This window comes from Chiloscyllium punctatum, chromosome 32 (genome assembly GCF_047496795.1).
Source record: "Chiloscyllium punctatum isolate Juve2018m chromosome 32, sChiPun1.3, whole genome shotgun sequence".
Taxonomy (NCBI): domain Eukaryota; kingdom Metazoa; phylum Chordata; class Chondrichthyes; order Orectolobiformes; family Hemiscylliidae; genus Chiloscyllium; species Chiloscyllium punctatum.
Genome location: NC_092770.1, coordinates 70,071,301 through 70,085,509, shown reverse-complemented (window position 1 = coordinate 70,085,509; position 14,209 = coordinate 70,071,301). Strand labels below are relative to the sequence as shown.

Here is a 14,209-nt window from a genome sequence, read left to right as displayed (position 1 = left end):
AGTTCCCTCTGAATGGCCAATTAGCAGCTCCACGTATAACTTAACATTTTCAGTCACCTAAGTATTTTGGTGGTTTTATTATCAAATGGTTCAGCTTTTCACTTTTAGAAGGAAAATACCATTTACTAGAGCAAAGAAGGCCCATCATCTTGTGATTTTTCTCGACTTGGGGATGTGTGCAGAAAAGTACAGCAGCATAAATCTACTTAAAAGTGCATTCAGTGTCATGAGCTGCAGCCATTTAGATTTTGTAACAGCTTGTTCATTCTCTAGGCTAGAAGAACATGTTAATAACTTGACACCTTTCAATTCACAGAACAGTCACACTTCTGTCTCCTCAGAGCACAGGTATAACATGAAAGGAAGCATCCCCCTTTCATTCTGATGTGACTGAGTAATATTGCTATATCATTGGGAAACTATTGAATCGAGAAGCATCTCTCCCTTAATCTGCTTGTGCCCTGCTTCTCTTTAACCCCCTCAGCAGCATCTACAATGCATTGTACCTACAATATGAATATATGTATAAAGAGCAAGAACAGGGCATTCAATGCCTGCTCCACTATTTAATAAGGTCATGGCTGATTTGATTGTGGTCTCCACATTCCCACCTCTCCCTGATACTGTTCAATGTTCATGTTAATCAAGAAGCAATATAACTCTTAGAAATACTGAATGATTTTGCCTCCACTATTCTCTGAGGAAGACGTTACAGAGATTCACAACTTTGAGGAATAAGAAGTCTCCTCATCTCTATCATAATTCAAAGAGCCCTTATTTTTAAATTGTGTTTAGATTAGATTACTTAGATTACTAGTTCTGGTCTCCCCCACAAGAAGAAATACCCTATCAACACTTTTGATCCTGTAAAATCCCCTCAGAATCTTACATGTCTAAATAACATCACCTCTTAATCTTCTAAACTCCAGTGGATACAGGCCCAGCCTGTCCAATTTTTCATCAATATGACTACACAACAGTTGAAAGTCTTCAGGAGTTCAAAGGAAGAAGTCAACATGTAACAGAAGGGGTTTGTCATACAATCTGAGAGGAATAAATCCAGGAGACAAGCTTCAACAAGGAAGATCATTTTGCCCACCCATTTACAATTACTTAGGTATTTTTTGTTTACATTGTTTTTCCCTTCAGTTCTCCTTTCCTTCACTTCCCATTTCTGCTTTACTCTCCATTTACCTCCACCTTTCCACTCTCTTCTTCTACTCACGTCTCCTTTGGTCTCCATCTCTGCTCTTGCCAGGCTTACTACAATGGCAGCACTGATTCCAGCAGTGTACCAGTTTATTGCAATCTCCACCAATGCACCGGTATCATTTGGTTCTCTTTCCTAATGCCTAGCCCAGCTCTAACCTTCTCGATATCTATTGAGATATTAATCCAGTTTTACGGAATGGATTCAAGAGAAATTAAGTTAAACTTCGTAACAGCAGGAGCAGTGAGCCTCTGGAATGCATTGCTATATGGTGTGGTGGTTGCTGAATTTGCCTTCAGCAGAGAGCTAAACTGTTTCTTGGCGTGGATTAGTAGTTTAATTACATAGCCGTAAAGTGTCTTTATAGATTGTGTTCTTAAAGAAGTTGGTCTTCTGGATTGATTTTGATTGCCTGAGGAAGTAAGAGAGGAATTTTCAGAAGTTTATTTTGTCTATTGATTTGGCATGGTGTCTCAGTGATTAGCACTGCTGCCTCACAATGCCAGGGACCCAGCTTCAATTCCACCCTTAGGTCTGTGTGGAGTTAGCGCAAACTCCCCATGTCTGCGTGAGTTTCCTCTGGGTGCTCCAGCTTCCTCCCACAGTCCAAAGATGTGCAGGTTAGGTGAATTGGCTGTGCTAAATTTTCCGTAGTGTCCAGAGACGTGCAGGTTAGATGGATTAGCCATGGGAAGTGCAGGGTTACAGGGATAGGATAGGATAGTGGGTCTCGGTGGAATGCTCTTTAGAAGGTCATTGTGGACTCGATGTGCTGAATGGCCTGCTTTCATAATGTTGGGATGCTATTGTAATCCCTGGATTTTGTTTTGCTCCTCATTTCCCCTTCCCTGGGAGAACAGTTCAATTCAATTCTACTTTTCCTTCTTGTGATCCTTAAACTGTTCCGTACTTCCTGTCTTCCAATTCTACCCAGCCATCACATTTCCTCTAACCCCACTCTGTAAGCTTCATTTGTCTTTCCTATTTTACCTTCCTACATTTGACTTCTTGAAATGCGCAGCAGTACTGCCAATTCACACCTAGCCCCTTTCAGCTTGGAAAGGGTGCAATTTGCTCCTCATCCAACATTGCCCAATTTCACCACATTAACAACTTCTTTGGTACAAAAGACACTACACTTGCTTAACTACAAAACTTTGGCATCATAATTTTCTCTTTACCTCTTCAATAATTTCCTAAATTATGAGTTTGCAATGAGTGATGTAACTATTGTATCACTTTGCTTCCAATATCTTTCAATAGTTTGTTCACTGAGGCATTTTACAAAACACAAATGACTTCTTATAAAAAGTGTTCTTTAGCTAAACTTACAACACAATCTTTATATTATTAGATATGCAGGGTTGGATCTTGACTTTTGTGCAATTGGCAAAATGAGCAAGTCAGTATCCCATTTTAGTGCCCTCCCCAATGAAATCAGTAGATCTAAAATTGGGACTGATGTAGAACAGGCTGTTGATTTATTATCATTCATTTTATACTATCCCATCAAGTCAAAATTACCTCCAGCTTTATCTCAATACACTATCATTGGTATGAACATAAAATAAACCAGCAACAATTTTGTTTGACACTGTTTTGGCTGAATAGAGGAGGAGGGAATCAGAAAATAATTAAGAGATTATTCAATTTCCGTTACTTGCCTCCATTATAGTTAACATTTGAATGGCTTCCTCTCCTCAGAACTCTCCCACAATCCACTTCCCAGAAGACTTTCCGCTTCACTAACTCTGGCCTGTTGGATATCCTCCAGCCCTTTAATCCAATACTAAACCTCCCACCTTTCTACCTGCACCTTCTTGAAGTGCCTCTTTAAATCCCATATGTTTGATCAACTGTTAATACTCACCTCTCTAAATAGTTTCTTAGGCTTGTCATTCATGTTTTCCACATTGTTCCCTGGCAATTTGTTTTCTGTTAAAAGTGCAATTCATGCACTAATTATTATTGCTAATTTCTTATACTTTGAGCAATGAAATTAGTTTGGACGTGGAAAGTAGAATGTAGGTCAATGGTACAATAGTATCTAGAGTAATCTTACTGAATAGAAGATGTCAATGTGTATCTGGTGATTCAGAAATTCTGAGCAAGCAGAGACATTCTAGTTTAAGAAGTGAAAGACATGGGCCTTTGGAGAGAGAATAAACTTGTCAAAAAGCTGAAAGGTACAGAGAACAAAAAGATGCTAGAGATGGCAATGCATTAAAAAGGAATTGAGAGGCATGAATGCAAGACAATACCAAAGAAAAACTGAAGTATTATTGATGTTAAGAAATATATATATATAAAGTGCCATTGTCTTTTGCAATGATGAATAGTCAGAATATGTCAGATATCTGATGGTGTTGCTGAGTTTGAATTACAAAGAAAATGGATAGACAGAAGAAATGAAAGACGCCACTGGACAGATGGATCAGGAATGATAGAGGGACAGAGAGTGAGAGATAAGATCTGCAAAAAGATTGATATAGGACAACAGAGTTTCTTGTCCATACATGGAGGGTGTGTACAAATTGTGGAATACTGAAGAAAGTACAGGAGAGTTAACAACTGTGACAAATGGGAGAGAAAGGCTCTTGCATTTCATCTCAAGACAAAAGGTGAAAAAAAGCCCAAGGACAGAGATTGGGTTGAATTTTCATTAGTAGACTCAGAACCCCCTGACTTTGGGTGAATGTGAATTTTAATGGGAAAATTAAATCAAAGTCAGTGTGCACTCACTGTTCAAATAGCCAAATAGGGAGGCATATAATAGGTGGGAGAGCGGGGGCAGGAGTGATTTAAACACCAGTAGATCATCAAGCAATACTGTCTGTTTAAAAGAAAATAGCAAGAGAAGGAGAGTAGCAACAGACCAGAACAACAAGCACCAGGGTGACCCGGATATTTAACATTGGCCTGCCTTGATGTCCATTTGGGGGTGGTGGTTTTCTGCTTTAGAAAGTGTTCGAGAAGGCTAGCCAGGTGGACCAAGCAGGGCTGTCCATAGTTGGCAGAGGAAGTGAGTGATTAAAGTTTGGTGAGGAGAACATAGAAATAGAGCAGCTTCCTCAAACTGGAAACGCAAGCATAATGTTGTGCCCAGGGTTCCCAGTCATTCTGGAGTTCAGGCAAATCAGGTGACAGGAAGGGGGCTCTGTCCTCCTAAAGTTCAGGCTGTGGTGCCCTGCCCTGCAGAAGCAGCTGCTGTGAGGGAGCAATTTGGTTTAACAACATTAAGGTGACCCAGGCAGATAGAGCAGCTAATGGAGGTCAAGGGGGAAATACCTTTATCAGCATCTGCAGAGGACAAAGAAAACCCTCCAGCCCAGCTTCTAATTTACCACGGTGGAATCGCAAACAATCTCAGAATGGGTGGTACAGAATTATCAACACTTCATAAGTGAATCGTAAGGATATGGATGCAGTCACAACTGGAACACAGGCACAGCCAGACTCACTTAGGTGAAGACACACAGCCTCAGGAATCATTCATAAGTCAGGTATTCTGAAATGTGTAACCACATCAGAATTTCTTAAGGCAATACAAAATCACAGCAGCAGATTGAGCAGTTTCATGTCTCAGCATTTTGAGAGCATGAGCTCCTCTATTGAGAGGCTAGCCGACTACATGGACAGCTAGCTGCAGCACCATGAGTGTGCACAAGAGCAGCACACTGATATACACAACATGTATGCCATGTTCTATAGATTTGACAAATCATTGACACTAATGATACAAAAACATCAGGTAAAAGATGCCTATTACACTCCATCAGGTGGCTGCCCTTAGTGTCCAAAGATTCATCAAAGGATTGAGGGTTTTGGAGATGATGTTGATGGAGACACCCCTATTTGTGCTCTATAATCAACATTTTGGCCCCTCTGACTGCACAACGAACTGTGTGCAGGAAGGTTCTCAAATGAGACCAACCTTGAATGATACCACTAATTCATGAAGGAGCACCCATCAGCTACCTCCAGCTTACCGCCAATCAGAAGGATAGAATACCACATTAGGGGCCTTGAGTGGAACCCAGCGCATTGGTAATATCACAAGCACCCCGTCCCAAATAGCTGAAAATAATTTGGTTACACACCAAATGACAAAGTAGTCATTTTTGAGTGACTTGCCACTTCTCACCTTCAGTTTCAAAATGATAGCATGTCAAACCTATGTAGGGAAATAACCACGGTTTTCAGCAACAAACTCATCCAAGTCCACTTGCCCTCTTCCCTCCTGTGCTGCCTATAAATGCTATATCCATTCTTTTGAAAGAGAAAGCCACATTTGGTCTTCAGAGATGAAATTAAATAGGGTTATCTCAAGGGTTGTTTCCAATAAGCATATGCACATAAATTATTGCATTTCACAGTTATAAACAGTCTGCAGTCTTTGAGTGGAAGGATTTGTTTATTTCTTTGTGTACACTGAAAGGTCCGTTCTCTATATTATAAAGCAAATCCAACAATTAATTTTTGCAAAAACTAATTACTTTTTTTCTGGCTCAGAGTATAATCATTCCAATTTAGTGAACCCTGCAGCCAATTCTTAGCCCTAAAGGAAGAACAGAGGGTTCTATTTCAAGTGTAGCTCATTTAAAATTGACAAAGCAAGTGGTCTAGTTACTGCGATGTCCTCCTGCAGGGGTTAGCTTACACTGAATTGCATTTTGAAGATAATGCAATTAAGTTAGGGTCATTTTGTTTAATTTTAATATTTCTGAATCACTAAAGTTCTGCAGATTTCCAACCAGTAACATGCTGAAAGTGGGATGAAATTTCACTACTGACCATTATCCACTGATTTATTTTAGAAAGGTCACTTAAATTGAGTTTGTAATTGACTCGGTCAAGCTTATCAGTAATATCCTCAATTGATTGTTATGCCAGTGCAAAGTTCTGAAACAGTTGAAAGATGATCATTTGTGGACATACTGAAGAAATGTCAACTTGCCCACATTGCTTTTGGTGAAATAGGGGAATGGGTGTGGGGACAGGCAAGAAAAGAACTGCTGAAAGGATTTTTTTTCAATACTTGCAATATTTAAATATTAATATTTTAGGCAGACAAAATAGGTCCTACAAAGGAAAACATTGCAACTTTTAAAAGCTCACTGTCAGCAATGTGACATATTTCACACATAAAATTGTGCACAGCTCTTCCCACAACATGTTGTTTGGACATCTCATACAGCATGAGCATGGTAGTGCACTACAATGGTTGTGCTCCTGTATTAATAATCCAGCAAACATGAATTCACATTCTATCTAGCCATTTGAATTCAGCTTTTAAAACATATGGAAACAAAAAGCCAACATCTATAAAAGTGACACTCGGGAAAGAAACCAGGCATCCAGACCCAGTCTGGACTGTGTTTAACCTGTTCCACAGCAATTTGGTTCCTCTGAAATGGCCCCTCAGTTTTGGTGTTACTATCTCTCGTCCATTCTGGGAGGGTCAGCTTAGCCAGCAACACCCACATCCCAAGACATTTTCACCCAAGAAAATGTGCAAGCAACATTCCCTCAACATTCTTAAGCATCATGTCTGACTAGGAGAAGGTACGTTGGAGCAGATAAGGGTGGCTCACTTGCCTCCCTGTGTGAGAATAGCCAACTTACACTCACTGCCTTCCTGTAACCTTTCAGCTAAGATCAGGAAGCCCAAGTTTCCACCTTCCTGGTACAAAGTTGAAACGATGCAAGACTGCCTCCTGGAGGTACTGTGGCATGTCTTTTAAACTTAATACGTCCAGTAATAGGAACATTGGGCTGACATGCATATAACATTACAGCTTTTCCATTCATGTATATTATGACAGCACAGTTTAAAAGCTCTTGCATAATTACACTGTGACATTGGCCTGTGTAGGTGAACTATCGTGGCATATTAACATAGAAGTAATAATTATTGTAAAACCTATACTGTATCAAAAAAGTACCTTTTAACAGCCCTTTTGAAGCATGAAAGCCTATCCACTTACTATCCAATGGAGCTTATTCTGATCCATGTAAAACAAGGGGATTTTTTTCAAGGCATTTATCGTTGAGCGTGTAGTATTTCAATCAATATAAACACCACTCACTTAGACAACAGATCAATGATCATATCTTCCACCTTTGCAATTGCTACCTAATTAATGCTCGCTTAGAAAGGTCAGGTTAACTGGGCTGTTTATTCACTGGATGAGCGGCCCGGTGATGTGCTGTTGACATACCCTAGGACGCCCCATTGCCTCCAATGGACCGCGTTGCTTCTCGCGGCGTTAGACATGACATTGTCACAATCTCGGGGAGAGGCCGGATCGATCGAGTCGCCACACGTCCGGCCTTTCACCGAACGGTGTTTACTGCAGACGTGCACCCTTCTCGGAGCTCAACCGACTCAATTTCCTCAGCACCACTCTCACAGACCCTCGGCTTCTTAAGAATCAGGCTGATGAACAGATTGCATTTTGTCAGAGTTAATGGTGAAAGTGTTGTAAGACATGCTGTCTGCTGCCAACTGCCGCATACAAATGCGATCCTCAACATCCAGGCTCCATAATTCAGTGGCAGTAAGACGCTTACTAACAATAAACTTCAATTAACCCTTTCAGCCACCCTCTGTGTAAGTCTGTGCTTTTTTTTTCATTCTGTACCGTGTTGGCTCTCGCTTTCATCGCCGCCATTCTCACTTTAAGCATGTGTCCAACCAGATTGTCAGGAGACTAAAATATCTGGATAGTACAAATGTCACACTGAGATCCTGATTTCCACCGACCCAATGCATGGTCAGCTAACCCACTCAAACAGAAACTTTCCTGTTCTTCCTTTTGACCCCCCGCCCCCAGGTAGGCAGGCTCAACAACTGGTAAATTAACCCGAAAGATTAAATGTTTTTTTTAAACTAAATTAACCGGGCGCTGCATCTTGTAAAGGGGTAGGTCAGGGCCTGGTTTGAAAGGGCAGGAAGGTGGCGGATGATGGATCGGCTGGTGCCCAGTGCGATTCGCCTCGAAGGTGTACCTCAGGAAGGCGGACCGCAAGCCCCTGGCACTGGCTTTGAGTCCAGGACAGCCCAGCCCCGACCTCACACATAGGAAATGCACTCTAGCCCGCAGCGTGAACACAGCTCTGGCCTTGAGGATTGTGGCTCAGCATTTGTAGCTGGTGGCAGGGAAGGGGATGGGGGTTTGTGGAGGAGGGGGGGGGGGGGGTTGGGGAGGTGGATCTGGCAGTGAACGGGGTAGAGGGAGGGGATGGAGGCATGTTATTCCACCAGGCGACCCCTCCTGCTGGACACAAGCACACGAAAAGGAACAGATCTACAAGTTGGTCACAACTGGGACATTCAGACTCCAGACCAATATTCAGACCAACATTCAGACTCCACAGCGGCTAATGACGCTGCCAGCCTGCCCTTGCCTGACACAAAGTCGATATGAGCAATCATATCTTCTATTCCATGGAATATAGCGACCCGAACATTTCTGTGGTGCAGAAAGCGTGACTTTAATACAGACGAACTCCTACTCGCCGTGAAGTGTGCTACAGCAATGCAGTTGGCTAACAGCTTTACCTTGAGCATGTACAGCAGTGTACAGCCCCAGGTTCAATAGCCACCCCCTGTCATCTCTGCCTGTAAATCAGATAAATTGTTCCGCCTCCCAACAGTTTCCTATTCCTCTCAACTCGTTCACCCTTTTAATTCAGTACGAGATTTTCCTTACTTCCCTCGCCCTTACACCAACTCTCCCAGAACTTGGGTCTGAGTGGATTTTGGGGGGGGGGGGGGGGGGGGGGGGAAATGCCACCACAAACCAACGAAACAGCGTCCTAGAGTCCGGTAGAAGTTGCCCACCTCTCCCCCAGAACCATTCTCACCCGCATCCCCAGCTTGGTTGCAAGGTTGCATACAAATAGCGACCGCAGCTAAAGGAACTATTGGTGGCCGAAGTGCACGAAATAAAGAAGTCCTATCCGTCATAAGATCCTTATTGAACAGATCTAATAGTCTCAGCAAACGCAACACCTTATGGCCGATGAAGTGGCTGTGATCTCCTCACAGTTAGCATTCGTCACAGTAGCATTTTGTGTTGTTAATAAATATTGAGAGTGCTTCATCTGACAAGAGTCTAGCATCCCTCAAACATTACAGACTGACACATTGACACCAACACACACCCAAACACACACTCACTTTCATACACGTGTAGACACTCAAACACACTTATGCAAACGCATAGTGTCTCAAACACACAAACACACTCATTCACATATTCACACACACACTCACACAAACACACTCATTCACATACACTCACAAGCACACACACAAACACACTCATTCACATACACTCAAACACTCACAAACACTCATTCACACGCACGCACACGTTCGCATATTCACACACATTCATTCACACACACAAACACATTCATTCAAACATGTTTATGCAAGCACATAGCACCTCAATCACTCTCACTCAAACACACACTCACACACACATGCCGACACTCATGCAAGCATACTTATGCAAACACAATACCTCAAAACACTCTCACATACTCACTCAAACTCACACACATACCTACACTTATTCAAGCATAGTTATGCAAAAACATACTAATTCACACAGACACACTTACACACTCGTTCAAACATATTTATGCAAACACGGACAACCTCAAAACACTCTCTCACTCCTACAGACTCACTCAAACGTCCCCTCACACATAGTCAGTAAAACACATACTAACTCAAACACACGCTCACAACCACTTAGTCACTCAAGCACAGACTCACTCAAACACCACTCAGTCACTCGCACGCTCAGAAACACAGAATCGCCGAAACACATACTAACTCGCATGTTCAATCACATAGTCTAACGTCCGCTAACTCAGACGATCACAACACACCCTTAAACAGCACACACAATCAGAGAGAGAGAGAGAGAGAGATCTTACCTTGAAAAGTCTCAGTATATTGGCCACCATGATAGAGACGGAACTTGCAGAAGCGCCGATAACTCCCACGATCTTGTCTGGTTTGGTGATGATGGGCGCCTCGCCGCTGGCACATCTCACGTCGGTGGTGTCTTTCTCGATCAGGGCTTGGACGAAGGTGAGGGACTGCTCCAGGGCGTAGGTGTCCCGGGAGCAGGTATCCAGGATGCGGACCCCCAGGGTGATGTTGGTGAGCAGCTCGGGGTCCCGGTTCAGCTGGTCCACGGCGTGCAGCATCGCCTCCATCCGGTGGATGCCCTTCTCCTTCTTGATGTCGCCGCAGGCGGCTCCGGACTGGCCCCGGGAGTGCACCGGGAACAGCCCCCCGAGGATAATGTCTCCCTCCAGGCGGATGGAGTGGGCATGTTCCTGCGCCGTGCCCAGGAACCAGTGGACGGCGGACAGGACGGCGAGGAGGTAGCGGCGCGGCAGCCTCATGGTTCCCCGGAACTGGGGGGGGGGGGGGGGGGGGGGGTATCTCTGGCCCTGGGCAAGGGAAGGGAAGGGTGGGAGCTTGGGGGGGAGGAAGTGCTAGCGGGAGCAGAGGCTGCCCGGGTGCCTGGGGCAAGGGACGAGACGGTATCCTCCTACAGCAACCTGAAGCAGCTCAGTAGGCAGCATCTTGCAGAGGGTTGAGCAGCCTTTTGCTCTCTTCCCCCCTTCCTCGTTCCAGAAATCCCAGCAGAAAGCAGCCTCTCTCTCTCTCTCTCTCTGTGTGTGTAATGTTTAGGCGCTTCTCTCGGTTGGTCAGGCTCACATTTCTTTGCAAAAGACGAAGCAGCCCCTCCACACCTCCGGATACCCGCCTTCTCTCTGCCGGCGCCCTGTTGATGTGCAACGAGGAGATACGAGAAATAAATGATTGGGCAAGGAAGCCAGCCAGCCTTAAGTTCACTGGCGAAGCACTCGCCAGCACATAAGCAGCCCTCCCCTCCCTTGCTGCCCCCACTCAGGAGGAACACCTAGCTCTGACCCACCCCCAGTAACAAATCCCCTGTCAGCAGCTGCCAAGACTCACCAGTGGGTGCCCACTGCGTCTCCTTTTCCCACTTGCCCAATTTGCGCTCCAGTTTGGACACCCCTGGCTGTGGTGCCTCCCCCTCCCCCCCCCCCCAGCACCGACACGGAGTCTACCTGGAGGATGCGAGCTCCGCTCCGCTCAGCAGCAGCCGGCAGTGCGTGGCGTTATTGGAACAGGAGATTCCCTGCTTCTGCCTTCCCAGCTTCACTCTCCCTCGCACCTGACTGCTCCACGGCGAAGTGATCTTCACCCCAGATCAGGAGAAGGCCGTTCAGTTTCTGAGAACGACCCTGCTATTCAATTGGAACGTGCATCCAGCACAAAAACAGGCCGTTCGGCCCAACAGATCGCTGCTAGCATTCATGTCCCGCTGGAGCCTCTTTCTCTAGACTGCATTTAACCCCATCAGCAGAACCTGTATCGCTCCCCTCTATAACGATTGGGTTGGCCTCTTAGATGCATCTACTTTATTATCCTGAACTACATTCTAAACAGTCTCTAAATGCCTTTCTCCTGATTTTTTTAAAGAGGCTTATTTACATTGTGCTTATATTCAAATCCCCTAGTTTTGGTTTCCTCTGCCAGTGCACACTAGCTATTCTAAAAAATCCCTTCTTCATTTTCCAACCTTTTCCAGTCCACCACTGGTTGCTGGAGGAAATAGTCACTGCCTGTTCAGTCCTTCCTGCAACCCTTCACATTATTTATTAATGTCTTTGACATCTTCTCCAGTTTTTTTCTTTGTCAGAAGGAGACCAGACATGTGCACGAGTGCTGTCTAACAAACCTCTGTACAGGCTTAACACAACTTCACTGCTTTTCAAGTGCCTGGTCTTTAGAATGGACCCACAGTGCTTTGCATTTATAATGGAGTTGTTGACTTGAACTGTCATTTTTGATATTTTGTCGATATCCAGATTCCGTTGTTCCCTTAGCCCATTCAAAACTTTTATTTCTAAGGGGTTTTTATTTTACAGCAAGTTGTTTCATGGCACAGGTAGCTCTATTGAGATTCCTTCGCCATTTACACCCCAACTATTCGACAGGTTTTCATTTTTGCCCCAAACTTTCCCAGCATTAACTATATCTCTCCATTGGCTTTCAATTGCAAATTTTAAATTCCAGAATCTGAACTGTGTACTGGTGAATGACAGTCATTCTAATCTTGATATCTTTTTGTAACATTCATCCATCTGTGTAACTGTCTTCAACACTGTCTGTTTTTGGTTTTGTAGTTAGCTTGGTACTTGCCCCTCTGATATCACATGCTCTTACTTCTCTCAGAGGCTACTACATAGTGCCTTACTGAAGGCTTTTTGTAAAACCAGGTTGGTTGCATTTACTACATTCGTCCATGATTTCTGTTCCTTCTTCAAAGAATTCATTGGATTTGGAGTACAAACTTCCATTTTGGAATTTGTGCTACTATTCTCCATCTACTCAGCTCCTATGCTGTTTGTCTATTCGATGTTTGAGCAAAAGTTCCATTACCTTTCCTATTGTTAGTGTGAACCTAACTGGTCCATCTTTCCCTAGACTTTTCTAACTTGCATTTTAAATATGAAATTATCATTAAATAATGGCTGATCTGAATTCTAATTCAATTTTTCCACATTGTTCACTTTACTTCTTAATTCTGTTTGCTAAAAGTCCAGCAATTTCAAACTTGAAACTTTCGATTAACCTAGTGGTAATTACTTTTTGAAGAGGAACCTTCAGTTTTCCACAGATTTTGCTGTCTGATAACAACAACCCAGTTTTATTATTATTATGGCCTCTGGGACATTCCCAAGAGAGGAACTAGTTTCTAAAGCTAAGTTTTCAAATTGTTTAGTCAGCCTGGACACTTCAATTAGATCACCTCTTACTTGTATATACTTGAACAATCACAATGTTTGTATATATAAATTATCCAGTGCTGATCACAGTATTCTAGATGGAATCTAACCAACATTTTAAATGTTTACGGAATACTTTCCACCTCATGCCTTACTTAGTAAGGTTAGTGAACAAGCAATCTTGTTCACTAAAAACACTGTCTTCTGTACTATGGAGCTTAACATCTGGCTGAGTTTATTTTTAAGTTAAATTTACTCTGGGGTTGTTGTCTTAAAGGATCATACAATAGTTCCAAAACTAACCATTGAACTTGGGTGTGTTAGCCCTCTACAAGACATGCTCATCTAGTCTCACAGCTCCATCTTTTCCTGTTGACCAGAAAATATTTTCTGTCTAAATAATCATTCAACTCTTTTCTGAAAGCCTCAATTGAATCTGCCTTCTGATGCTCCCAGGCAAATCCTAATCACCTACTGAGTAAACGTATCCTCTTTGGGTCACTGTCAATAATTTGATAAGTTACCTAAATCGCTGTCCTCTGGTTCTGGATTCTTCCAAAAAAAACTGTTTCCAGTTTGGAGGTCCTACTCTGTCTAAAGCCCTCATTATTTTGAACACATTGAACTAGTCTTCATTCAGCTAAGAAAAGATTAAGAGTATAGTCCTAGTTTTGCCAATCAAACCATGGAACTGAAGTCCATCATTGCTGGAATTATTCTCATGATATATTTCCTCTAATATCTTTACATCCTTCCTAAAGTGTGGGCACATTACTCCAGCTGAGTCTAAATGTGTGTCATAACTTTGATACTTTTTCACTCTATGTTAGTAAGGTTCAGAGTCCATATGCTTTGTTAACTACTTTCACAACCTGTCATGCTCCTGCCAATGATTTGTTCACAAATACACTCAAGTCCCTCAGTTTCTTTGCTGCTATTAGATTATAGCCTTCATTTTGTGTAGTCTTTCCGGGTTCCTGCTGGCAAACTTAATAATTTCACACTTCTTAGAACTAAATTTCATCTGCCATTTGTCCATGCATTCTAACAGCCTGTTCATATTTACTTGAAATTTATTATTACCCTCCATTTTGCATCAAATAAAGCAGGAGTTTTAACACTGACCCTTGGAGAATCTCATTGCAC

General features: G+C 43.1%; 1 protein-coding gene across 1 annotated transcript in view; it reads right to left on the bottom strand.

Annotated features, from left to right (window-relative positions):
* LOC140458260 (metabotropic glutamate receptor 8) overlaps positions 1-10,661 on the bottom strand; it is a 416,712-nt gene extending 406,051 nt beyond the window's left edge. Inside the window, exon 1 of the mRNA XM_072552654.1 lies at positions 10,166-10,661. Within this exon, the coding sequence (XP_072408755.1) occupies positions 10,166-10,642 (477 nt within the window). The 5' untranslated portion in view covers positions 10,643-10,661. The remainder of the gene's footprint in view (positions 1-10,165) is intronic.
* Positions 10,662-14,209: the final 3,548 nt, after the last annotated feature.